The 27,697-nt window shown below is 37.1% G+C and overlaps 1 protein-coding gene across 1 annotated transcript in view; it reads left to right on the forward strand.

The window, feature by feature from the left end:
• The window catches only part of LOC139740217 (uncharacterized), an 82,425-nt gene that overhangs the window by 18,680 nt on the left and 36,048 nt on the right, over positions 1 to 27,697 (forward strand). The window contains exons 2-4 of the mRNA XM_071650801.1: positions 15,629 to 17,276; positions 21,850 to 22,163; positions 27,379 to 27,438. Of these exons, the coding sequence (XP_071506902.1) occupies positions 15,752 to 17,276; positions 21,850 to 22,163; positions 27,379 to 27,438 (1,899 nt within the window). The 5' untranslated portion in view covers positions 15,629 to 15,751. The remainder of the gene's footprint in view (positions 1 to 15,628; positions 17,277 to 21,849; positions 22,164 to 27,378; positions 27,439 to 27,697) is intronic.

The following is a 27,697-nucleotide window of genomic DNA, read 5'->3' on the forward strand; positions in this document are numbered from 1 at the left end:
CAAGTATTTGCATCAGTCATATGCGCTAAAAGCAGTATACTAGCACAGTAACTGCTTTTTAGTGGACCCCTCATTATTTTTCCTCAGGACATAGATAATGTAACAAGTTTGGTTTCAATGTATAGGCCTATATACATATGCTTTCAACTTCTTAATTTCGCCTGATTTTCATCATAAACGCAAACAGAAAAACTGACCAGAAATGAATAATATCTATTAGTGGAAAATTGAGCAAGGAAAATGGGATTTCATCGGGATTCGAGCCCGAGACCTCTGGATTGCTAGCCCCGTGCTCTACCGACCGAGCTATAGAAAGCCCTAGTTCAGTGTTCATCCCAGAAACCCTAAATTCTCAATGCTTGATGAATAATTTTTATCATATCAACCAATGGTTACCTAAGATCATTCATGATTTTCTTATATCCATCCCAGGGATCTAGATCAGCCCAATTGTCATCGCAAAAAAAAAAGAAGAAGCTTACATACAATACACCTCATGGGGCAGGTAATTACACGATCTCTGTAAAAGCAGTTGAAGAATGGAACTAACTTCCTACCTGTATCATAGTTAAGAACTTGGTAGAGATTTCAAAGATATTGTTCAAAACTATTGTTCACAACTCATCTTCCCCCATCCTTGCATTTCATTTATCTTGAATTAGTGAAAAAGATTTTTTTTTTCCATTTCAACTCTTCAACTGTTTAGTTTGCTTTGTTTATAATCATCTAGCGAACAGGGACAAATTTTCTCAGGATGTTCCTCTCATACCATGTCCGTCTCCCCGGAGATGGAGACGCCCATCTTTTTTCAACCATTTTTCTTTTTGCGGTGTTGGATCTGTGAAGCTCAAGCCAGGGTGACGTCACACGCCCTTAACCAGGGCTCTCGGTTCACGCGCTCCTCGTTCTCGGCACAATAGGCCTTGAGCCGGAGACAGAAAACAAATGCTTTGACGTCATCAGTGGCTCAAAGAAAAAAAAAATGTGTGAAGATCCCTGCTTCAAGCAGCTGGGCAGATTTCTTTGCTTGTGATGAAAAAAGGATGGATTAAAAAAAAAAAATCTCTTTCACAAGCCCTTTGTAGTTTGTTTGTCTCTATCGGCAGGCTTTTTTCTCCCATTTTTACTCCTGCATCTTTTAAGTCCCAAAGCTTAATGTCATGTCTTAGGTCTGTCATCAAAGATAGTTTAGCACTTTAGCATGGTTGAAGAAATAAAGTCACCAAACATTTTATATCAAATCTTTGAGTAATACACTTCAGAGTTTTTAAAAAAGAAGTGGAAGACTAACCCCATGTCACTTGAGAATAGGCTCCCCCTTTTATACCAAGAATATTAGTTGGATTTTTTTTTAAGGTGCTAATAATTCACTGGAAATCTTAGGTTTTTGCTTCTCCCTTTTTCACAAAGAGGTTTCCAGTTAAAAAATTCTGAGGAAAGGCCTTAATTACTACCTATACAATATACCAGCTTATGAAAGGAATCTAATATTCAGGGTTGCACAATGGATACTCGAACTTTAAATGAGCTTGCGTTTTGTTTTTAATGTAGTCAATATCCATGTGTGGCCCTCTCTTTCTTCTTTTCTCTTAACCCATAGAGGATGGTTTGATTTTGCTGCAACATGCATTTCTCATAGATGCTTGCCCGAGTATACTCGGAACTCTTCCTCAATGGGTCAACCCATTCCTTTTGGGAACCTGGTATACAGGAACCTGGTATACGGGAACCTGGTATACCAGGTTCCCAAAATGTAGACAAGAATGTCTACATTTGGAGCCTAAATTCATGTTTATTTGTGTTATGCTGACCAGAAAAATGACTTTGATTGAGAGATTAGAGTTTCTTTAATCAGGATGTGTTATTTTTCTGTATCAAAACTGCCTGTATTTTTGTCTAATTTACCTTTTTCCAATGCAGCAGTGTGCTTGTTTGGCTATAAAACTTGTGTGAAGACATACATAGCCATCCAGACTGAGCTCACTAGATTTTGAGTTTCACCGACCCCATTTGGCAGTTCTTCTAGTGTATACCAAAAGAAATCATGAGCCCATCAGCTCTATTCATGCTCTATTCATGCTTCATGTCCAAGTGATACTTTCCATTGTTCGATGGCACATGTAGTTGACCGTGGAAAGGAGATGCATGTACTGCTTGACTGCTTTTGCACAGGCTAATTACCAATCTGTCTGTTCTCTGTCGACAGCCAAAAAACAGAATTCAAAACTCGTTAGGGGGCATTGAAGGCTGTCAGATAATTGCAGGAGGAACGGTTTAACTGGTAACCTTGTCCGTCAAGCACATGTGTAGTGGTAGTCAACACATGGATGATCATACATTTCATAAGGAAAAAGCATGTGCTTTGGCTTAGAGTTACCTTTTTGGATGATAGGTTGATATTGGTCTCCTGTACATCTACTCAAAAGAAAACTTTTGACCCACAGAATGATAGATCAGAGACACTGAATGTCTGTCATCAAAATTATTGAAGAGTTTCATCGCAAAATGAGCTAAGCGGCATTTTTAAACATTTCAAAGTAAGTCCATCATCACATAGAGCAAAATTAAACTTTTCCAGTAATACCTCACTTGTGATGTAACAATGAATAGTCTAGAGGTTATGATTAAAAATAGCCTGGTTTTTTTTTTACCATTTTCTTTGTTTTTTTAGCAACTTTAATCACAAATATCTCAACTTAACAAGAATGGAGTTAGCTCATTTTGCGATAAAACTCTTCAATTCATCTTTTCAGTTAGCAAAGCATAATGTTGCAAGAAAAAAAGGTCCGTAAATACACCTGTAGGACAAAGAGACTGACAGTCCTCAACATTTCTAGCCAAGCCTATAGCCCATATCTCAAAGGTAAACATGGTCTTTATCTTTTTTTTTAAATCAAAAACAGAAATAATGTTACAGAAAAGACTAGTGGCATATTTGATAATTTTGAGGGATGAGGTAACAATAACTTTGTCAAGGAGCAAATAACAATCTGCCTATATCTCTCTTTCCTTTTCTCTTTGTCTCTCTCCCTCTCTCTCTCTCCCTGTATTCATGTATGTATATATATGTGTGTGTATGTGTGTGTGTGTATTTTATATTGTTTCCCATAATAATGTCAAGTCACTTATGTGTACATATACAGTGTACATGCATGCATGCACACATGCATATTATGTACATATCTTCGAGACACTTGTGTATTTATGGACATGAAAGAAAAAAGAGATAACAATTTCCACTTACTGCTGTGGTCTTTTTTTTTTCTTTCAGCTGACATTTATGCATCAGTTGTAACCCAGACTAAGGCAAGGTTAGGTTATTTCCCTGTGGACTGTCCGTCTGAGCTAAAAAATAGCGCAAGACACAGTATTTGCTCTGCGTCCGGAATGTCTCGTTTCCCGGAAAAAGTGACTACAGCACCGTGTGTTGCTGACGTGTGCTGTGCTTTTTACAAGCATTCTCTCTCTCGAGCCATTTTTTTTTTTGGGGGTCATAATTTTGATTGAAGCTCCTGCCATCTATACTGCCATAGAATTTTTTGCTTTCTGTCACAAAATCCTGACTGGACTGGTTAATTGGACAAGTCTGAGACAGAGCTGTTTTTGACTATTAATCTATTTATTTATTTATGTATTTAAGTTTTATTTCAACAGGGTAGCCCTTTCAGTTAATAAGCTGCTCTGCCAAGGGGCCCTGCACAATAAAAAGATACAAAATCATATATTCAAATACACAATATCACAATAAAAACAAAAGTACACATATCAACCAGTTAGCAAAGAAGGGGAATATGTAATAAAATTACACTATAATAAAATACAGCAGGAATAAGAAAGAGACTGAGAGAAATATAATATGTGAGTTAAAAACAACAACAAACCAAATGATGTGTCCATTCCCGGTGTCACAGAAATAAATATATTACACTCTAGAATATTTCAAACAAGCAAATTTTTGAATACTTAATCAACTGTGACTTTCTTGCTTTTTCAAGAACCTTTCAGCACATATGTGACCATGCATCACAAAACAAACAAAAAGTCGCACCCCTTGATTTTACGTGAGGACTCAAGAAAGGTGAAACTGGTCAACCAAGTCAATTTTCAGTTTTCCATATCTTCTGGAAGAGCTATTATTCTTCTACATTATTCTTGAGTTTTTGATCACAAATTGAATGGAAAAGTGGGTTTTCAGCAGTTTTTCTACAACCTCTTTTGTGGTAATAGACTAGTGTGATCAGGTTTTTCTTAGAGGTCCCTTTTCATTTCTTGAAAATCCATTGCACACTCTTCACTTTCAACTTTAATAACTTTTGAAAGGATAATGCTACTGCTTTTAAAGTTGACATCTATCATGGACAGAATGTGTTAATAGATCATGCTCAATTTTAGCTTAATCTGATAATTTCTTCATTGTTGTTGCTGTTATGGTTTACATCATGCTTTTTGTTCCATTCACGGCTCAGGTAGCACAGCTTAGTAAAGATTAAGCGCTTGAACAGACACTGTACTTCAGAGCCTCTTTTCTCAGTTCAAACTTTTCCAGAGTGGGGCTCTCTTACCAATATTTATATTGGTGAGGAGAATCCATTTGAATAGATTTATACATCATTTCAAAGCTTAGAGTCTACTTTTTCAGAATCTGTCCTTAACTAAAAATCCATGTCTGGCGACTTTTTGTTTGTTTTGTTGTACGGGGTCACATATGTAAATGTATTGAAATACTTCTTTTGTTTCCTTCTTTCACAGCACAAAAAGATGTACTGTAAAAAAAGAAGCATAATAAGATTTATGTCGTGTAAATGCAGCATTGTCATTAACCTGTTGAGGACGAGTCCCGAGCATACTCGGGCAGGTGTCTATGGGAAATGCATCATGTAGCAAAATCAGTCGGTCCTCAACAGGTTAATGTACATGAAAGAGGGGTCGTCATGTTATAAGATTTGGAAGTAAATTCTGTGCACATCACCTTATGATTGTGAATGTTTATGATGAAATCGCGTAAAATCAATGTTTCATTCTGGAAGTTGTAAATTCTCCCATATTCAATACTGTCCTGCAATGCACAGTCTGCCTCAATTTACTTTCAAAAACCCGATAGAAGAGTAGATTTAGAAAGCAAGCCACCGCATGTGCAAAGTTTTGAGAAGTTTTTGAGAAGTTTTTGAGAAGTTTTGCAGTTCAGTTGCTGTCAAGCCCATAGGAAATTGAATGTTTAAAGTATGAATTGATTTAATGTACCATGCTTGTATACTTTCTTGATATAAACCATCGGGGGGGGGGGGGGGGGGGGGGTTCATCCGTTCTCAAAACAGTAATAAATATTGATATTAAGACAGGAGGAGATTAAGATGTAATAATTTCTTAGTTTTGTTGAATAATACAAGATTTTCTTTTGTAATTTTCCAATCAAATCAACTCACCTTGTAGTTACCTTGGTGTAACAACATATTCAGACGATTCTAATATTGGCTCATGTTTTGTAAAGCAACCACTGATAATGATAAATTATTGAGAAAATACAGTTATACCAAAAGAAGTCACAAATAAATACCAGGCTCTGTTGAGGTATCTGCTGTGTTTTAATGAATAACTTAAAACTAACATTTTGCTGTAGTAGTCTGAATATAAGAATATATTATGTAGTTATAATATTGTTTAGTTAGCATGTCATGTACTCTTTTTTGTTTTGTATGGGTTTCTTTTTTTGGCCTAATTTTTATCACACCTATTTCAATACATGATCAGGGATCCACACAACACACATGAACATACATTCTCATACATGCATATGTCTACTTATATATTCACTAAGAGAGAGAAAGATAATAGCAGATATAAAGATAAATATTCATATATTATAGACAGACATGATAGTATATAGTTAGACAGTGCAATCTTCAGATGAACTTTTGAAAGTTTTTGCTGATAGTACACTTTCTCAAGCTACACCACAAAGGGCACACAGTTCTATTTTTTGTGTGTCGTGTAATTTAAGACCTTTTGCCGGTGGTTCATGCCTTGAGACTGTTAATACCACCATAGACCAACATTGGTGTCACGTCTCCTTCCGATGACTTACAGCAGACTTCCGTTAATGACGAATATATTCATTGATTCGCCCCCTGGCCCACCGGATAATTACCTCAGTAAATCAGCTCTAATCGAATCAAGTACGATGGCAGGAGTTTTGTTTACATTGGGCATCATACCTGGTGTTGGGCCCCCATACACAAAAGATTACATAATCCTAGCCAGAACCAGTTCACTCCTGTCGGAAATGGCGAATTATCTTCATATGCCACGTCAGTGCTGAACGGAATCCCGGTTCATCACAATCATTATCACTGTCATTATTGCAATCACTCCACTTATCATTACTATCACAATCACCACAATTTTCTGTCATTATCGCTCGGTAACTCTTAAATCCTATTTTCCTTATTTTTACATTATACAGTCTTATCTTTCACTTTCATATTTCACAAATATTGCAATTTTATCTCTCATTTTTTTTCCTCTCAAAGCTTCTAGAATATATTATGCATATTTCAAAATTAGAGATTCATTTGTTCATTCATTTATTCATTCATTCATTCATTTTTCCAATTGTAGCAGAAACATATAAATATTTTACAGAAGTTGAAGTCATAAATTACATCACAATGTATAATAATGTATACATTTGACGGATATTGAATGTATACAGAAATGCTGGAAGTGGGGAGGAATGCTAAAAAGGAATGCTTGTAGGGCACATTCCACCCACACATAATACAAGAAATCACTGTACCTTTGCAAAAAATTGAAGATCAGTTCAAGTCATACTGCTTTCTGGTCTTGAAATATTCTTGATTTTGGAAATTTCATATATTGGAGGAGCCATTTTGTGGCTCTGTGGATTAGAATGTGGACTCTTAATCCTGAGGTCCATGATTCAAATCCCTTGGCAACAGTGTTTGTGCCCATAGGCAAGTCACTTGATCAACATTAACTAGTCTTACAGGTGTGAGGGGGGGGGGGGGGAGGGGGTGGGGGAGATTTTATCAATTCCTGTGTAGACTTGTGTGATCAATGTTATCATCTTTAAAGTTATGTTAGTTTCTCATTCAACTCCTGTTGCTAAAAATTCGTTGCATTCTTCTCATCAGGGTCATGGATTATGAACAAACTTACATTTTGCTGTGTTAGTCATGTTGGGTCCTCTCCCCTCCTCTCTCCCCTCCTCTCCCCCAATCATATAGATATCAATATAGGCTGGAAGCATACATGTACTTACAATTCAAGACCTCTAGAAATAGCACTAATTCATTTTCATGCCTTTGCCTGTTATACCCGTACAAGTTCTGATTATCTGTTGCTTTTTTTCTCTACATATCTATCTATCTTTCCATCTGTATTCTCTTTATCTATCTGCCTATTTATGTATCTATATATCTCTCTATTGCTATCTATCTATTGATCTATCTTTCTGGCATAATGTGGTCTTAATCTTTGTTAAAGTGTCGTTGATGAGGAAAGCCATGTCTTGATAGCAGTCACTTCATAATCAGATTTCTTTTTGATCCGCTTGATCGTTTGTCATGTGTCCTTTAATGTGGTGAGATAAAAAAACAAAATAAAACAAAACAAAACAAAACATGTATTGACATATTTTGTCAAGACATGTATTCCTCATACTCTTTGGTAGTCTATATTCTCTGTTTAGGTATATTGATTCCTTCCCTGAATTGGTTACATATTTCTGCATCTTTCTCTATCAACAAAAATTCTGGTGTGGTAATGGACATCCAGATGATGCTTTCCATATCTCCATGTGCCATAAATGTGAAGGGGAATGCTAGAATATTCCATTTCTCATATAGTGGTTTGTTGATGTTGCATACAAGTACTCACTCTAGCTGCTCGGTAGAAAGGATTGGCGAAATATTTTCACGGTATCATTTCTATCTTTCTGTCGGTGCAGTAGATGGGTTTTTGCCATTCACACCATAAAAAGCACCAGACTGTTCTGCCGCTTGGTACAGCTCCCAGACCAATCAGTATGGTAATGTACCAATTGGCGGTGAGTGGTGAGTGTTAGTGGCTGGTATACATGCAGGCGTGCTCTATCTTCGCCGGTTCTATATGCCTCGATCCCTATCAGAAAATTGGACACTTGACTCTCGGTGTGTGCTCTATGAGAAAAAGCAGAGCAGTGTATAACCCTGACCCCTCTCTGCCAGTACCCCCCCCCCTCGAACCTTACCACCATCCCCACCCCTCCATCCCGCTCAGTCGCTTCGATTGCCGCATGACGTCACACTCCGCTACAAGATGGGATCGATGTCGGGCAGACGTTCACGTTTATGTGTCAACACGGCACGATATGTGTACATAGCGAATGCAGCGCTGGCAATGCGGGTCCTTCGTCGGCGATCGAGATGGCCGGGGTACGGGCAGAGGATGGTGAAGAGAGATTGGGGAGATGAGGAAGGAGAGTTTGTGAAGGAAAGATACCACCAAAAAAAAAGAGAGAGAGATAGAATATATAAAGAAGGAGAAATTAAAGGGATATTATAGTTTTGGTTGAGATACTGTAGGGCTTCAAGTTTCCAACTTTTGTGAGATAATGAGAAACCTCTAATGAAATATCAAATAGCATAGTGTTCTAAGAGGAATTCACAGTTTATTTGATAAAAATTGGTTTTGAAATAACTGAGCTATCCAAAAACAAAGAGATCCTAATAAGAGGTGGGACCCACATTTTTATTAGAACCACTTTGTTTTACTTTGGTTTTAGATATCTCGGCCATTTCAAAACAGATTTTCATCAAATAAGCTTTGAATTCCTCTTGGAATTGTATGCTCTTTGATATTTTATATGTGATTTCTAATCATCTCACACACACAAAAAAAGATCTAAATCCCCCATCTCAACCAAAACTATACCATCCCTTTAAAATGAGCGAGGAGTAGAGAGTGTTTGGACAGAGAGGGAGATGGAGAGAGAGATGGAGAGAGAGAGAGAGAGAGAGAGAGAGAGAGGGAGAGAGAATTCATCTTGGAACAAGATTAGGATGCAGTGATGCTGATAAACAAAAATGACATGGTGTACATGAATTTAGACATACGGATTTATATGTTTCATTTAATCGAATCAGCCCAATACAATAATACAAATTTATGTTTATATTTATGTTTGACCTGTTAAGGGAAGAGTCCTTAGTATACTCGGGCAGGTGTCTATGGGAAATGCGTGTTATAGAAAAATCAGTTAATTTGGTTATTGTTCAGGCAACATGAACTGGGTTTGTTGACCATGAATTTCATTTTATTGTTGTTGTTTTTTGTATATACATTGTATATTTTAACTTGAAGATCCACAATCTGCTAACTTCAATTTTCAGTGGTTACCCATCTGCATCCTCTGATAAATCACCATAATGCCTACTTCTATGATCCCCTTCTAAAATATAATACTCCCCCTTTTTATTGATTACTTATGTTGAAATTTCTTTACTTTCATGTACATTGTGCGTGTGTGATATTACTTATGTTGAGTTGGAGAAAAATGAAAATGAACTTGAACTTGAGAAACAAAATTGGGACATGATGATGTAGATTTTGTATCATTTAATCATACAAAGAGGAATACATTGTAAAAGCTAAAAGTATCTAAAAAAAGGGAAAACAGAAGATAGAAATTTTAAGAGAGAAAGATATATATGTGTGCAATCAATAAGACAAACATGTGTAGAAATCATATTACAAACTGTTCTATGACTCTTATGTGGAAGTCTGCCATGGGATAGCTAAAATATCTTTTCCAAACAAATCATGGTATTTCAAACTTAATTACATCCAAGGTGCATTATATTGTCATCTTCTTGGCTTTCATGACTGCAACTTTATCTGGATTTTAAATAGAGCCAGGCTGCATAAGAAGATACACCTATATTGTACTAGAAATGCAGATGAAAGAACGTAAGAAAAGAAGGAAGAAGGAAGAATTTCTAGAAGGCTTGCAATTTGCATTAACCAAATAAATTCACAGGACTGTTATGTATGATGAAAGTTGTGTAACAAAAAAGTGTAACTTGAGTCTGGCAGCTCGGAAGGTAAAATCATATGCATGTTAGAAGTGGACAAAATATTTCTTGGAAAGCTGTATGCCAAAATGCATCTCATGAACATGACAGATCAGTACAGATGAGAGAGGAGGAAATAGTTCACTGAAATCTGAAGAAATGTTAGCGAACTAGAGGGAGGTTTAGTGGGGGGGGGGGGGGGTGGGGGAGGAAGCAGGGGTGAATCTTTAACCTTCGTGGTTGCATGCTCGTATTGTTGATTATGTTTAAGTGCATTATGCCGTGTTTGGCCCTACAGTTCCGGTGTACACATATTTTAAGGATCAAGGTTTCGCTCCGGACAGAAGCGAGAGGTTACTCGACTGTGTTTCTACACACGATGCACAGGAGCCAGCGTGAGTGAGTGTGTGTGTGTGTGTGTGTGTGTGTGGTGATCGTGCATTAAACGGTGCATGTGCCAACCTGTGTACGTATCTTTGCAAGCTTCCACCAGGGGCTCTGCAGGAGGATTTCTTATTGCGTGTGTGTGTGTGTGTGTGTGTGAGAGAAAGAGAGAGAGAGAGAGAGAGAGAGAGTGAGAATGATAGTGCTCTCGGACAGGGGATAGTGGGCTTTCATACCTGACAGAACTTACATACAGTTTGGCGCACAGCAAGTGTGTGTGTTTGTGTGTATGTGTGTCAAAGTTCATTCCTGCCAGAAACTCATCACATTATTTTCTGTAGACAAAGATCTGTTTGATGAGAATTAAGACAAAATACATAGGGCATAAATGGAAAAGATAAGAAAAAAGGGGAAGAGTCAAAAGAAAAAGGGATAAAAGTGACATAGATTGTGAATGGATTTCGATAGAAGAAAAAGGAAACCAAGGTCTTTGAAAGTAATGCATAAGTGTCTTATATATTCTCATGTGTGACATATCTTTGCAATGCATGATAGAGAAGGTGAGAACAAATATGAATTAGAAGGTATATTTTATGATATGGATTTTGTATGGTTTGGAATTATATTGATCTTTATGTGTATGTTGATATATATCTTGTGGAATCGATATATTCTATAGAATATGACATAATACTTGAATATAAAAATGTAGTTGTAAATGTGGGGAAAAAATGAAGGAAAGAGAGGAGTGAAAGTGGAGGGGGAGGGACAGAATATGAAATGGATAGACAAACAGAGAAAGAGAGAGAGAGATAGAATGAGATAGAAAGAGGGAGAGACGGAGAAATGATAGAGAAAGAAAAAGAGATGGAGAAAGAAGAGAGAAAAGATTAGAAAAAGATGAGATATAGAAGTAGAGGGATCGCGAATGAGAGGTAGATGGACAGACAAAAGAGACATTAAAAAATGCTGAAGATCTTGAGAAAGAGAAAACACAAAAGAAGAGAGAGATCAAGAGAAGAGCTGAGGAAGTGAAAGAGAGTTCAGGAAGAGAAGGAGAGAAAGATATAGGAAGAGAAGGAGAGAAAGATATAGGGAGAGAAGGAGAGAAAGATATAGGGAGAGAAGGAGAGAAAGATATTAGGAGAGAAGGAGAGAAAGATATTAGGAGAGAAGGAGAGAAAGATATAGGGAGAGAAGGAGAGAAAGATATAGGGAGAGAAGGAGAGAAAGATAGAGAGAGAAGGAGAGAAAGATATAGGCAGAGGGTCAGAAAGAGAGGAAGAGAGAGAGAAAAAAAAATCCCATCAGAAGAGAAAAGGATACAGCAAATATTGCAACTGACATATATCGAGCCAGAAGATTCTCTCCGTGTTCCAGGGGCATATTGAATTCTATGGCTTATCGGCTGAAATGTCAGCCCGGCTCTGTTTCTACCTTACAAATTGGACAAATTAACTTTTTGTTTTCGCTGCTATTCCATGTTGTGTTCGTAACAGAATCATGCAATTCCGAATTTCCGCACCGGGAATGCTGACGAGACCCCGGCCGGGAGATAAAGTTCAAGCGTTCTCTTTGTCTAGCACTCTGATTCATTTATTCCATGTATATTGGAACTGATACAACTCACAGTGTATTGTTATTTAAGTTCATATGCACGCCACGGTGCAATCTATTACTCATAAAATATAGAGGAAAGGCTAATTATACTTGCTTTAATACTTGCTTTAAAAGTTCATATACAATTGACGGGAGGGTGAGCATTAATTGAATACATTTTTTAATGACTTTGTAAATAGAAACACATAGAAATTGTTGAATGAGGCTTCTCAGTCATCAGAACTTTGCCAATAATGTTTTAGAAAATGTTTGCTCCAGTGTAAACGCAAACATAGTTATGTAAATGTATAATCATGTGCAAACATATGGTCTTTTCTTGCAGAACTGTCAACTTTGAAGCTTAAGAAGTCTCAGGATTTCAAAAAAAGCAACATTAAAACATATATGTGATTGTCATTGGGATTTTCATTTTTATTGTTTGAGAGTGCCTACATTGGTAGTGCTGCTAGCATATCATAGAGATGAGTGGGCTTGTAACATATCTTAAATATAAGTATTGCCTATATGAGTTTGTAAAAATCAGCATGATTTGTGCATTTCCTAGCAATTGACTCAATTCAAGTTTCTTGTTCATTGTATATTCCCTTTTTATCATGTTTCATCCCAATGTTCCTCATACCATTACCAAGGTATTTTATCATACTATGTCATCCTTTTTTTCTTTGTTGTTGTTGTTGTCGGTATGTCTAGGTTCTGCCCCTTCGAATGCGTATCATTATCATTCCCTGTGTACACGTATGTTTGTTTGACATTTATTCATTCATCTGCCTTTGATATTATTTCCTCTATCCTGGTGATGGGCAAGCGAGATATTCTTTAAGATAAAGCATGACTCCTTAAAGGGAAGGTATAGTTTTAGTTGAAATGGGGCTTCAGGTTTCCAACTTTTTGTGAAATAATGAGAAACCTCTTATGAAATATGAAAGAGCATGCAATTCTAAGAAGAATTAAAAATTTATTTGATGAAAATCGGTTTTGAAATAGCTGCAATATCCAAACACAAAGAGGTCCTAATAGAAGGTGGGACCCATCTTGTATCAAGACCATTTTGTTTTGCTTTGTTTTTTGATAGAATTGTATGCTCCTTCATATCTCATAAGTGGTTTCTTATTATCTCGCAAATAGTTGAAATCTGAATCCCCATTTCAACCAAAACAATACCATCCCTTTAACACATGTCGTTGAACCTGTTCATCCATTTTCTCAGCATAATGGCAACCCATAAATGCAGTAGAATACAATACAACAAAATGTACAAATGTACAATTGCCATACACTAATATACAATAATACAATATAAGCTTTAATGTTATGCCAACTACATACAATAATTGCTTCATAGCCCTTTATGTATGAGTATGTAGACATTATTATTATTCATGGTTTATCGAAATTGTGACTCGCAGCAAGGAAATTACTTAATTGCTCACAATTGTACATAAAAGACATGATGGATACGTATAAATATAACAAAACTGTCAAATACTTGTACTGCAAATATAATCATGAAATTATAATTCTTTGTACATACAGAGTAAAATACATGCAAATATAGTATATATGAAATTCGGATACTATAATTTATAATATCATTACATGCCTAATAGAAACACAATATGCCGGCTTCCTAATGTTCTCAAATTCATTCCTCTGTTTCTCGAGTATAATTTGTCTAAACCTTGAGGCATTTCGCTATTGCTTGAAGATTTCAGGGTGAAATTTAACTTGCAAACATCATTCTGTAATAATTTTTACGAGCACTATGAGAACTTCACCTCAAACAGCTATTTTAGGCTTGCATGGGCTTATCACTGTCTAAAATATGTGCAATATTTTTGTAAGTGAGGAATGCTGCATATATATATATATATATATATATGATATATCTGTAAGCACCAAGACAAAGCCATAAGAACCTTTTTAATCTAAAAAAACAGTCCTATATTTTAAGGATGTCCATCTCAATTTGGTGCCAATGAACTCTTTAATGTCTCACATTATTGTCTTTGCCAAACAGAAAACAGTTCTTGCACACATAAATCACATCCTGTGAATAAGTATCTATTGCATCCTAATCTTATATAGAGCTTCAGAAGATTCAGAATCATATTAAACAAGAAAACTACTAAAACGTCTGAAGTATTAAAAAAACCCCACAACATTTTCTTGTAAAAAAATTTCTTTTGTCTGTCATGATTTGTCAAGCTTTCCTTAGTGCCCAAGACTCAACCCATTTGTTTAATTCCCGCAAATCAAATTATGATTGTACAATCCAGTTTGTTCAAAGAGATCTTAGGTGAGCAAGACTTTTACATTCTGCTGACACATTGTTTTTGCTCAGATTAACATAATGTAATATTAGCATAGATTCTTCAGCTGTTTTGCATCTAAAAGCAGACTTTCAATCCTACAAACATACTCCAGATCATCAATCTATTTTCACAAGAGGAAAATCAAGAAGAAAAGCTAAAAACAATGGAATGTTGCTTTCTGAACATGGCACAGTACTTTTCCAATTAGTAAGATGAAAGAGTCATTGCAAAAGCATTGAAGGCCTTTATGCAACCAGTTGAGGGCACACTTTGGTGAGATTCTGCGGAGCAAGTGGTGCTAGCTTGGTTTTCCTTCAAATGGTGGTAGGTTCTCTCAGCTGCAGAAGGACTTTTAATTGGTGCAGGTGGTATTGTGGTATCGCATTCAGTGTCGCGTGGCGGTGGGTTGTGCTGATTCATTCTTCTGTTGGCACATTAGCTTTGGTTCAGATGGTGTCTTGGCACCTTCTTTGGTATTTTTTTTTTTTGTGCAGTGTGGTGCTGAGGCATTCATGCAAGAGCAAATGATCTTTGGTTCTTGTGGTATCTTGGTATCTTCTGTGGTATCCTTTGGTACAGGGTATTGCTTATGCATTCTTGTCAAAGGTGCCATGTGCCAATCCTGATCTGACATGAATTGTTTATTTCCTGTCATTTTCAGATGCAATCATGTCATGGTTTTCAAAGAAAGGGATTAAACCTCACTGCTTTTCATTCAATTACTTCATGCCAAATTGAGTTTTCTATGTCTAAATATTGGTGTTATATGAGATGGATGCAACACTAGACATGACATAGTTATATTTATCAAGTTTGCCACAACTGAGGCCTGTCCAAGCAGAATTACTGAGAGGTGTATGTGAGAGGATATCCAATTTAAATGTAAATTTTCATTCAGAGTATAAATATTTCCTGTTGTTAGACACTAATCAAATTTTTAATCATATTTACCTGGAAATTCACACAATGCTACCCACTACCCAATGTTATCAACGAGCAGTTATAAAATTTGATAGCTGCTTAAACTGCTCATTTTAGTCATGCATGTGTCACGAATTCGTGTGTTTTTAGGGTCTTTCTGGTTTTCTGTGCAATGTTGATATTTGCATTTTGACTAGAGCAGAAAGGTGCATATTAATATCATGCAGGAATATACCTGTAGTACATTGATATGAAAACAATCATTAAGTTTGTACAAGTGTAATATCACTGAACCCTTGTATTGTCTTGGTCTTGTGACAGGTTCTATGGGTGTGCAAGCTATGTCGCAAGAAGCAGGAATACCTGACCAAAACCGGACAGTGGTATCATGGATCGGGAAAAACACCCCCTTCTACTCCAACAGACAAGCTCAAGAGAGTTGCCATGTCAACAGAATCCCTCTCATCAACATCGGGAGCCTCACCAAGCAATTCTGGAGCAGCAGGGACAGTACCAACTTCACAGTCCACCACCATGACATCGACAGGAACGACTACTACAACGACTACCACAACGACATCTTCAACAACTTCACCACCAACTACGGGACAGAATCAGAGAGACAGGGAGCCGCGGATGAGTGAGGGTAAATCACCGTCCAGTCGCGGGCAGTCAGGGAAAGAAGGATCAAGCAGCAACAGCAGCAGTGGATCGAAAAGTTTATCCAGAGGCAGTAGCCAACATGCGCCTTTAACACGTCAGCTTTCCAAGGATGATGATTCAGGGCCTTCCACATCCAGGATGGGGCACCGGTCCCACGGAAGGGACAGTCTACGTCACAGTGACGATCGCGATATACGAGGTCCCCGTTCTGCGAGACGGGAACCCCACTATGGCTCCAGTGGAGACTTGCAATATCGAGACCAGGACCGACATAGGGACCGGGATAGGTACGCCCGGAGAGATCGGCCAGGGGAAAGGGACCGGTCTGGGAGCGGCGATAGGTATGGACAGAGACCAAGCGGAGATCGTGCCAACTATGCAGGGAGGGGTAAACTCTCGGGGCCCGATCACGAGCCCGAGGGACGGAAATACCCCGAACCAGATCAGTATCGGGAGCGTCGGGAACGCTACCCTGAGAATGACAGGTACCCACCCAGGTACCATGAAGGTGAAAGGACAGGGAGGGGGTTCCCTCCAGAGGAACGTTTCTACTCTGACGATCAAGAAAGGGATACCGGTAGGCATTACCATAAAGAGCCTGTGTCAAGGACTTCCAGCGGACGTTCCCTGGACAGACAACGACGGATGTATGATGATCCTCCGCAGGAATTCCTGCAGGATGGGTACCCTGAAACTTCTAGTGTTGTAGGTAAGCGGGAATCTATCAATAGGATGGAGGGGATGGACTCACCCCCAGTAGCTAGTGAGATGGAACCTCATATAGAGAGGAGAACGCGGGACCGCGAGAGGGACAGGAGAGACCATGTAACTCATAATGTGCCATCGAATGTACGCGAGAAAGAGCGTATACCAAGCGACTTTGGCCCACCACCAGTGCAATACGGAATGCAGCGATCCTCGCATTATGCCCATTCGGCAGGGAAGCGAAACACCCACGGCCACAGACACATGAACTCCAGCGACGACCTGCCTGACAGCCGATCGAGGGATCTGTACAGCGTGCGGACGGATGTGACGCCGAAGCAGCACCTCGACCCCAGCTCCGCCGCGGGAAAGGCCAGCAAGCAGGACTCGCGGAAGACAGACTCCATGATACGCAACGACTCCTTGAGCTCTGACCAGAGCGAGTGCGTGCGCCCCCCTCCTCCCAAACCTCACAAGGGGAAGGGGATGAGGAAGAGGCGAGACTACTCCCTAAGTAGCTCCGAAGAGGAAATAAGATCAACTCCGGACTACACCAGTTGTGACGAAGGGGAGATTGAAAGTGGAAGCATCAGTGAAAGAGGTGGGTCAAACCCTATCCTAGTCTTTTTCAAGTCTTTCCATCTATCCTTTAAGTTTGTAATTAGCTCATACCCTATGCACATTTGTACAAATGACCTTTCTTTTTGCTCAAGTGGTTAGACACTTGACTAGTTTTCAAATGCATACTGGTAAGCTTGCCTAATGTAACAATTTATGGAATTTGTGTACAAACAAAGAATGAACCTTTGTAGACCAAATGACCAGAATGGTCCATCAATTAACACTTGGGGAAGCTTACATTTTATTGTTTTTGCACTAAATTTATTGACAAACTTTTTCTGTTAATATTGCCAAATACCAGATTTTACTTTGTTAATGTCAAGTGGATATGCTGACAGGTACCATTCGTAATTATTACACAGAATGATCATATCAACAGATGCTTATCTCAATGAATCTAATAATCATAGGCCCTGCTAGTTCAAATAAACTAATTCTGTTCATGTGTAAAGTAGAGTTATGAACTGGCTCTGTATTGTCTTACAACCTATGAATCAGAGCTCTGATTTTTTTTTTTTGTCTGTTTGATTGGGAGGGGAAAAAAGATGAAAGTCATTTGCCTCTTATTGTATGATTTGTTTTGACATCACACTTTTCAATCCCATAATTTGAGAATGATAAATTCATGCAAAAATATTGCCTTTTTTTATTTAACATGAACTGCTTGAAACTTTGGGTAATTAATTGTATGTTTCACAACATGTTTTTATTCACATGAGAAGCAAATGTTAGTGCTCAGCATTCTAGTTTTGAGTCACTTTTACTAGTTAAAAATGTTACAGGTTTGTCTTATTTGAAACTAGTGGTAGACATTGCCCAAAATCAATACTGTCATTTAACCCATCGGAAGAATGAGGGTAGGCCCTACCTCGTGGGTCTGGTGCAAAGAACTAGGAAGATGAATCCTGTGGGCATGGGGTTTGATTTCTTTAGGTCCATCACAATCCTAAATTCAAAAACCAACAGAAAACTTTATATTGGGTGATGTAAATTGAAATTAGCTTCTCATGCCTTGCATTGCACAAGTGGGGCTTCAGTGTCATGCTTTTTGACATTCTAATACTTGTTAAATACCTTTCAATGTCTCTCGTTTACAAAAGTTTTGAAAGAGGAATTCCTCTCTTTAATGTCAATTTCTTACATCGAGTCATTATCTTGATGGCCAGGTTTGAATGTACAAACAAACTAACACTGAAATTGACTAGTGGCAGCTTGACAAACTATGGAATATAGATTAGAATCTATAGGACGGCAAAGCCAACATCAGATGAAGTCTTTTCACAAAACCACTTTTTTTTTTATCATCTGACATCACATTTGTCCAATTTACTACAGTTAAATCATCTAAATAGCAAGGGACATGCCACTTTTATATGATGTACACTGCAATCATCAAAGTGATGTGTGGGCGTGTCAGTATTGTTGCGGCAAATATCAAATACCAATTTGCATGAGTTTGATATACATTATATACATACATTAGTAGGCTGCCATCAGTGATGATGGCTTATAACAGACTTCGCTTTTCCCCATGTCAGATTCTGTAAGTGATGAAAATAAATTGTTTTGATACTCAAGGACACACAGCATGGAACACCACCCTCATTCCCCCGCTTCCCATCGTTATCACATCATAATTCTTATAGGTGCATATTGATTATAAGTTATATATGGGATGATGCCATGTTTGCACCTAGCCATCAAAATAATGACTTGACATCAGAAATTTGCATTAGAAAAAGGAATTGCTAATGTGGAAATTTATCCACAAGGTCAATAACCACACATTGACAAAATGGGAGAAACTTTTCTATTGAAGTTCAAGGCTCGAAACTACAACAGTCCCTTCATAATTGGCGACCATCATCTAATTGAGTACTCCACATAATTGCATAGGATCTTAGTGAACACATTACTGTGGTGTAATAGAATTTTCACCTCTGAAATGGGTAATCTGCTTAATTGGGCAAAATTTGCTCCCGCAAACCCCATGCAAGGAAATCTTTCAGTTTCTGTGGCAACATTTTTCTATGATATAATGTCAGTAGGATATTAGGTTGCTTGTCCTATAAGGGTTAGACAGATAATGTTGCATTGCCCAGAGATTTATATTCTGAAATTACCCTAGGATGTTTTAATTATCACAAAGTGTGACAAAATAAAACAAGGTGCATTGTCATGCCATAAATGTATTTTGAGGCCATTTTCTATGTGACCCCCACAGCACATCCCCTCCCCCCCCCCCCCCCAATGAAAAAAACAAACAAACAAACAAACAGTTGCATAGAGCCTCCATGATAGCCAGTAAACCTTCTGGATATCAAAGTGATCAGCTAAAAAATGAAAATTCAGGACATTGATAACATAATTTTCTGCTGCCCAAATATGAAAGTCCAAGAATGAACTATGTGATTTTTTTTTTTTAGCTTGTCACTTCAATTTTTGAACTGGCCCATGGTGTGTTGATGCCTTTTAGAAGCCCCCTGCATGCTCAAATTCATCTGAATTTTTAATCAGATCTTATCTGTGGCAGGTTGTTAGATATAGAGTGGGACAAATGTCATTTGCAAGCATAGTTTGTGGAAAATTTTCTAATACCAAAATGAAAATATTTGATATTCAGTGACGTTATGATTCAAATGTGGTGATAAGCTACAACTTCATTTTGTTCTTGGAACAGCCTGGGAAAATGTACATGCAGTTGTGACTGTTCACATGGTATACCCATAAGAAGTCACTTGCTTTTACAGTAGTGCAGGAAGTAGGCCCTTTTTCATCAATAGAGCAGTTTTCATTTTGAGCATTTTGCTAGAAGAGTAAACCTCTTATTGAACATAATTATCATGAAGTTTGAAGCACAAACTATAAGAAATATCATGGCAGTGTTTGTCAACGCATGTTTACTATGTACATTTTGTTGTTTTTTTTTTTTTTACTTTTCACACCAGTGAGGCAGGCAAAACTCTCGAACAAAAACTCTACCCCAATTAGAGCATTAGCGTTAACATTGATACTTCATTGGTTGAATTTCCTCACTCAAATTGTTACCAGAAATTGTTTGGCTGAAAGCATTAAATTGGAAGCTTTAACTGTTGATCATGCTAATGCCTTGATGCAGTGTAACTTTTCATCCATCAGAGTGTCCCAATGTAGGTATAGGAGGCTTTTCAAAACTTTGAATGAGCTGAAAAAACATCAGGAGTGAATGAAGAAATATTCTGAATAATGGGCCAGTTGCTGAAGTTTTGTATTTCAAGAGTAGTTGTAGAAGTAGCAACAGTAGGGGTAATAGTTGTAGAAGTGATAGTAGAAGTGGTAATAGTAGCAGTCGCGATAGCAATTGTAGTGGTAGTGGTAGTAGACATAGTAGCAGTAGTTGGTAGTATAGTAAATTATGAAGTGAGGAGTTTCATTGCAAAAATGATCTAACTCCATTTTTGCTATTATAAGTTAAGATATTGGTGATTAAAGCTGCTAAAAACAAAGGAAATAAATTGAAAATACAGAATATTGTTACTCATAACTTTAAGAATATTCCTTTTTGCTTTACAAATGAGGTATCGCTCGAAAGGTTTTATTTTGCTCTATCTGATGATGTACTTAACTTTTAAAAATCAGAAAATGTTTAAAATTTGTACTTCACCCATTCTGCTATAAAACTCTTCAAATATAAATACAGAAGTCATACAATCCTAGGGAATGGTTAAAGTGAATAAGGTTTGCTGGCAAAGAGACATAGGAGATAAATGCGATATCTGTAATAATATTTGTGCTATAATACAGATGCGTCAAGCACAGGAGAGGTAAGATTAAACTATTGTCGTAATTTCAGGGTTGCAATGAAAGGGACATACAAACTGTAAGCCTCTATTCTCACCATGTGATTATACAGATGCTCAATGAGGTGTTCTCTTCCAGGTATATTCCCTTTTGATAATCGTTGTTACCATGGCGACGCAATGTGATAACATCTTTGTTCTGGTCCTGCTGCTGCATGAAATGATGTCCCCACTCTAGGTGAGCTGGACTACTGGGACGAGAGGTTTGGTCCCGAATTTGCTCCTCGGCACCACCGCCATCCTCCGCATCACCATAACAACCACAGCCATCACTCCAGGCATCACCTCAATCACCAGCATCCGCAGGCCGACTCCGCCCTGACTCTGGTGAGACTAGAGCCTCACCAAAACAATCCTACTTGGTTTTTTTCCTCCCTCAGCTTTCCTGGTTTGCTTCTAGGCCACCATCTTCGTGCTTCCTTTTTTTTTTAACGTTTTCTTTAAAAACAAAAGTGATGTTTCTAATCTTGTCTTTTTGTGTGTTCTTTGTCTCCTTTTCTTTTCTTCTTTTTTTGTTTTAAATGAACACCCACCTCCTGCCCTCTCCCTCAAATTAAAAAAATCACCAAAAACACAACAAAATTGCACTTTTTTCCTGGGTTCAAATTTTTGTACTGCCAATTCGGGATATTTACACTTAAAAATTGTTGGAACTATTCCCAAATTTTTAACTTTCATTCAATTCTTGCCCCTTGACCTTGAAACTGACCACAGGGTCAGGGGAGCTTGATATTACGTCAAGTCCCGCCACGACCGCAATCAATCACCACCACCACCACCACGGCATCCCCGCAGGGACGGGCTCCAAATCGTCCCCGACGGGGGCCGCCGCTGCCCCCTCCCCGTCCCACGTCCGGCACCACTCGGAGTCAGAAATAAACCTGGTGTCGTCCCCAAAGAAAATCGTCCATTTCACGAGGGGGGAGTCGGGGCACTCCCTGGAGGAAGAGGACAGACAGATCAAAGACTCCGGCATCGACACCTGTAGCAGCACAACGCTAAACGAGGAGCATAACCTAGTTGCCAAGGTCAGATGTCATGCCTGCTAATGTCAAAGGTCGCACTACTCTTTCTTTTTTTTCCTTTTTTTTCGTTTCATATCACACACTAAAAAAAAAAAAACAAAGAAGAGGAACACGTTCCAAAAGTAGAGGTTTTTGCATGCATGCCACGAGTGATCATGCACACAGCTCTCACTGCAATCCAGTCATATGCCATTTTGCCTTCGTCTTGTGTTGCTGTGAGTCAAGTTTGCATGAATGCGACGCCATTATCTTTCATGTCACACCACATCCCTTACATTTATGTTTATAATTGAGCAAAACTTTGACATCTGAGCCATTTTTGATTGAAATGGGGGAAGGGGATTGGTCGTGGGAGAGAAAAGTCTGTTATTTAAAGCCAAACAACCTTAATTTATAATTTCATTTGCTTTGCTCAAGCTGTGTAATTGAAATGTTAGATTTTTCCTTTTCGATAACATAAATATGAGATAATTCAAAGTTTGTGAAAGATCCCCAGTGGGAAAGCAGTTTTCAAGATGATCAGTTTTTCTGTCTAGTCTCATTCATCATATAAGGCCGCCAAATTCTCGTAATGTTTATTTGTTAAGATTTCTTTTTTCAATTTTCACCTCTACTTCAAAGCACTGTGAAAAAACTGACCATCATCTAAATTGCTTGGATGAGTTAGCACATGGGGAAATAAGTATCATCTGTTTTGCGGGTTGATACGATAACATTCTCCATTTAAAGTTGTAATGTCTCTTACATCACTTAAAAAAAAAGTGAACAGAAAGTCCAAAAGATTAACTTTGTTTTTCATGTCCTACTGTAAAATGAAAGTAAAGAAACTGAAAAAAGAGTAACTTTACTTCTGTACTTCCTACTGAAAGATGAAACTAGGGAAATTGAAAAAAAGAGCAACTTTACTTTTGCACTTCAAACTAAAAGATAAAACTAAGGAAACTTAAAAAAAGGGGACGTTACTTTTCAATGTCCTACTTAAAAAGGAAACAGGGAACGTGCAAAAGAAAGAGTAACTTTACTTCTGCTCTCCCTATACTGAAAGATGAAACTAGCTAAACTGAAAAAAGAGTAAATTTCCTTTTACACTTCTTATTGAAAGATGAAACTAGGTAAACTGCAAAAAAAAAAAGAGTGACTTTACTTTTGCTGTCCCTGTTTAAAAGATGAAACTTGGGAGGCTGAAAAAAAAACTTTTGCTTTTGCACACCCTACTGAAAGTTAAAACTAGGGAAACTGAACAAAAGAGTAACTTTACTTTTGCACTTTCTACTGAAAGATGAAACCAGGGAAACCGAAAAAAAGAGTGACTTTACGTTTGCTTTCTCTTTGTAAAAGATGAAACTAGGGAGGCTGAAAAAAGGGTAACTTTACTTTTGCACACCCTACTGAAAGTTAAAACTAGGGAAAGTGAACAAAAGAGTAACTTTACTTTCGCACTTTTTCTACTGAAAGATAAAACCAGGGAAACCGAAAAAAAGAGTGACTTTACGTTTGCTTTCTCTTTGTAAAAGATGAAACTAGGGAGGCTGAAAAAAGAGTAACTTTACTTTTGCACACCCTATTGAAAGTTAAAAGTAGGGAAAGTGAACAAAAGAGTAACCTTACTTTTGCACTTTCTACTGAAAGATGAAACCAGGGAAGCTGAAAAAAAGATTAACTTGACTTTTGCACTCCCTGCTAAAATATGAAACTATGGAAACTGAAAAAAGAGTAACTTTATTTTTGTATGTCCTATTTAAACATGAAACTAGAGAAACGAGAAAAGAATAACTTAATTACTTTTGTACATCCTGCTGAAAGTATCCTGCTGAAAGATAAAACTAGGGAAACTATAAAAGAGTAACTTCACTTTTCCACATCTATTGATTGATGACACTATAGAAAATGACAAAAAAAGTATAGTGTTCTTTTGCACTTCCTCATTAAAGATGAAACAAGCGAAACTCGAAAAAGCGTAACTTTAATTTTGCATGTCCTATTGGAAGATAAAACTAGGGGAACTGAAAAAAAGATTAATTTACTTTTGAATGTCCTACTGACAGATAAAACTGGGGAAACTGAAAAAAGAGTAACTTTACTTTTGCACTTCATACTGAAAGATGAAACTAAGAAAAACTGAAAAGAGTAACTTTATTTTGCACTCCCTATTGGAAGATGTAGCTAGGCAAACTGAAACTGAATATCATGGTAGATATATCATGTACTTTATTTGTGAAATATGTCTAAAACACACAAAGTGTTATTAAACTCTTTATCATTCAAAAAAAAATGTTTACACTCAAACACTCAACGCAGTCTCCATTTTAGGTCTGGATAAAAAAAAATGTCATCATCAGAAGGAATTTGATTACAGTTGATGTTTCTAGACAAAAGCGATATAATAATATCCTCATTTCTTAATATATGTTTATAGATTATATATAGATTTCTTTTCATATGTAAATTTGCAATGACCATTCCAATTCCATGCACAAATGTCTACACCTTCAGTGTGCACAATCAGTTTTCTTTTATCATTTTGCTGCAATTTTGTTTTATCCACTTGATTTCGAGCATAGTGGAAACAAATCAACCCTCATGGACAAAATCTAAGCAGCTCCTTCTTTCCGTTTTCTTTGCTACAAAGAGCTAAACAAGCTTTCATTCACAATGATTTCATGAATCTTGTTTTGAATCTGAGAGCAAGATAAGTAGTACTTTTTTTGGGGGGGGGGGATGGGAGGGGGTAGGAGTAATGGAACAGGAAAGGAAGTGTGGGGATGGAGATTTATCTCAGAGTGAGCTTTTACCAGGCCCACTGTTCATTTGATATAAGGAGAATGAACTTGTCAAGGAGCATATAAGTTAACCCGTTCCATATGGGAACCTGGTGGCCTGTGTATTAAGTCTATGGGGTTTTCAGAATTCAGTATGGATCAGGTTAATATAAGATGAGAAAGATGCAGGTGGAAGGGTAATATACATGAATTTTACTTATTCATTCAAAGGGAACATAAAGCTGTCAGTCCTGGGGTTGTTTGCCAACAACCATTTATTGTCTCCATAGAGGTACCTTCAAAAAAAAAACATAATACCATAAAACTGTTATTAAAGAAATGAGATGGTAATGAAAGGTAACTGCTGAAACTCCTACTTTACTTTGGTTACTTTTACTCCGAACAAATTAACAAGTAATAAGTGTATTGTGGATTTTTTTAGATACTTATTTGATCGATGAGTGTGATTTCATCTAATTTCTTACTTTTGTTAAATCTTGAGGAGATTGGATTGTTAGAATGTAAAAATCACTGCATGACTTTTTCTGCTGTGACTGGCATGCATAAAGCAAAGTGCTGTGTGACTTGCTCAGCTGATTTTTTATTTCTGTTTATCTCTTTGACCGAAGCATGACATTTGTCTGACCTATGGCATTTGACCTTTGGCACTAGGTCAGCAATATTTTTTTTAATTTTTTCATTCTTTGAGTTGTTGCTGTGAATCAATTGAACCAATGATTTTCCCAAGTTTGAGGTTTTATAATCCATGTTTTTTTTTAATCCCTTTGGCTCATTTTTAATTTTGTTTGCTGCTCCTCCTTTAACCAACACGTGGGTGCATTTATTTTCCTCTGTTAAATTCCATTTTTATTTTCTCTCCAAGTTGTTTTGTTGCTATTATTTCATTTTGTTCTCCATTCATTTTCATTTGAATGATCAGTGTGCTTTTCATTCAGGGCTTTACTCCCCTATTACATAATTGCAGTCAGAAGCAGAAGTAATAAAAAAAAAACCCAGGAATGCATGGTAATACATTTATTAGAGTTTACTTAATACATGACTAAGAGTGAGATGAGCTAGGTACCAGTACTGTTCCAAGAAGTTTGTCTTTTTATGATTACCCTTCTCAAACAACTACATGTTACCATTAGCAATTTGGTTGCTCTGACCAATCCAAGCTGAATTTTGAGCTTTTGAGGCTGATTTGTTAATCATCCTATTTCATAATTCAAACAAGATTTAATCAATACTAAAGGTTGGCAGATTTTCATGGGACACAGCACAGTGTAATGTAGGTAACTTACAAGTTTTGATATTCATTCTTACAAATAATTAAAAACAAAGATCAAATGGACAATGTCTCCATGAGTAGCTAGCTAGTTGTATTAAATCTTGTACAGCATCCCTCTTACAACATTTAATTCATGAACAAGTGTACCAACTGTCTATCTATTATTCAAAAGAGCAAATTGATTACTTTTAAGTTAAAGGATTTCTTTTTCAAAAACTCACTCACAGTATTAATTCACAGAATGGGTTCACTTTCTCTCTGTAGCATTAAACTCAGTAGTAGTTTGAGTTGATATGTCATAAATTCAAGTATCCAAGGATTATAATAATGAGCTAAACTTTTTAAGTCAGGGCAGCCATTAACAAAGTTTTCTAGTAATCTGCTTCTTGCTTTTTAATGTACTCTAGTGGATGAACTATGAGAAGATGACAAAAAGGTATCAGAACAACATCTCCTTTCCAAGACAAACAAACAAACAAAAACAAATGTAGATTCGTGTATGGATAGCATTTCATGAAGGAAAATTGGTAACAATTGACATTTTGGAAGTAGGTTTGAGAAATGTACAAGGCAATGTGCAAGTAAGATTGGATTTCAAATGTAAACAATCGGTTATCAGATATGGCAAGGTTACTGTATACATATATCTAAAAAAACAGTTATTAATCTGTTTGGATTGTTTGAATGGAATAATTTTCATTTGATTTCAGGAAGAACATTTGCACTGGTTAACCTCTGTTCAATGCAATTAATAAAGGACCCCTCAATGGCAGTGGTTACATTTATCTAGAGGTAGAAATTTCAGAAGTACCACGGTGAAGCATGGAATATGTTCTTAACTCGAAAGAGAAAATCTGCTATGGTTTATCTATTCTCCATATCATTCATTTGAAGTGATTATTGCTTCTTATAAATGTCGAAAATTGCCTCCTCCTTCAGAACACAATTTCATGATTAATTGAATTCAAAATGAATATGATTAAATTAGATTCAAAATCACAATGATTAGTCGGACATAGGGTGCTCTGTACACCCATTTTGATTCACACTTCACAATTGCTAGAGGTGATTGGGCCATAAATGTAATAAAGAATTATGATATCCTATTAATTTTTCATGATGATGTATGATAGTGTTTCTTTTTTTCCTCTGAATTAATTGTGCTTAGGGAAGAAAAACCCATGGACTAGAAGTGTCTCTGCAGTCTTATTTGAATGAGGAAGAGATGGTAAAAGAAAATTTCTCATAAAACTTTTTTGATATACTTCTCAGTCTCTCTCCGTATATATATTAATCAGTCATTTCTGAAACTCTATTGTCATATTTGTATAAGTTATATCTATAATACATATCTAATCTATCATTGAGACCTGTGGAGATATAGTGAACGAGTTAAGTGTGTGCCAGTATTTAACAATGTGAGGTAAGTAGCGTCTATGAGTTACTGTAAGTTCTCACTGTAGCGTTTGACCAATTGATCGAGTATT

This window comes from Diadema antillarum, unplaced genomic scaffold (genome assembly GCF_040938485.1).
Source record: "Diadema antillarum isolate AM-2024a unplaced genomic scaffold, OU_Dant_1.0 seq00000842_RagTag, whole genome shotgun sequence".
Lineage (NCBI taxonomy): Eukaryota > Metazoa > Echinodermata > Echinoidea > Diadematoida > Diadematidae > Diadema > Diadema antillarum.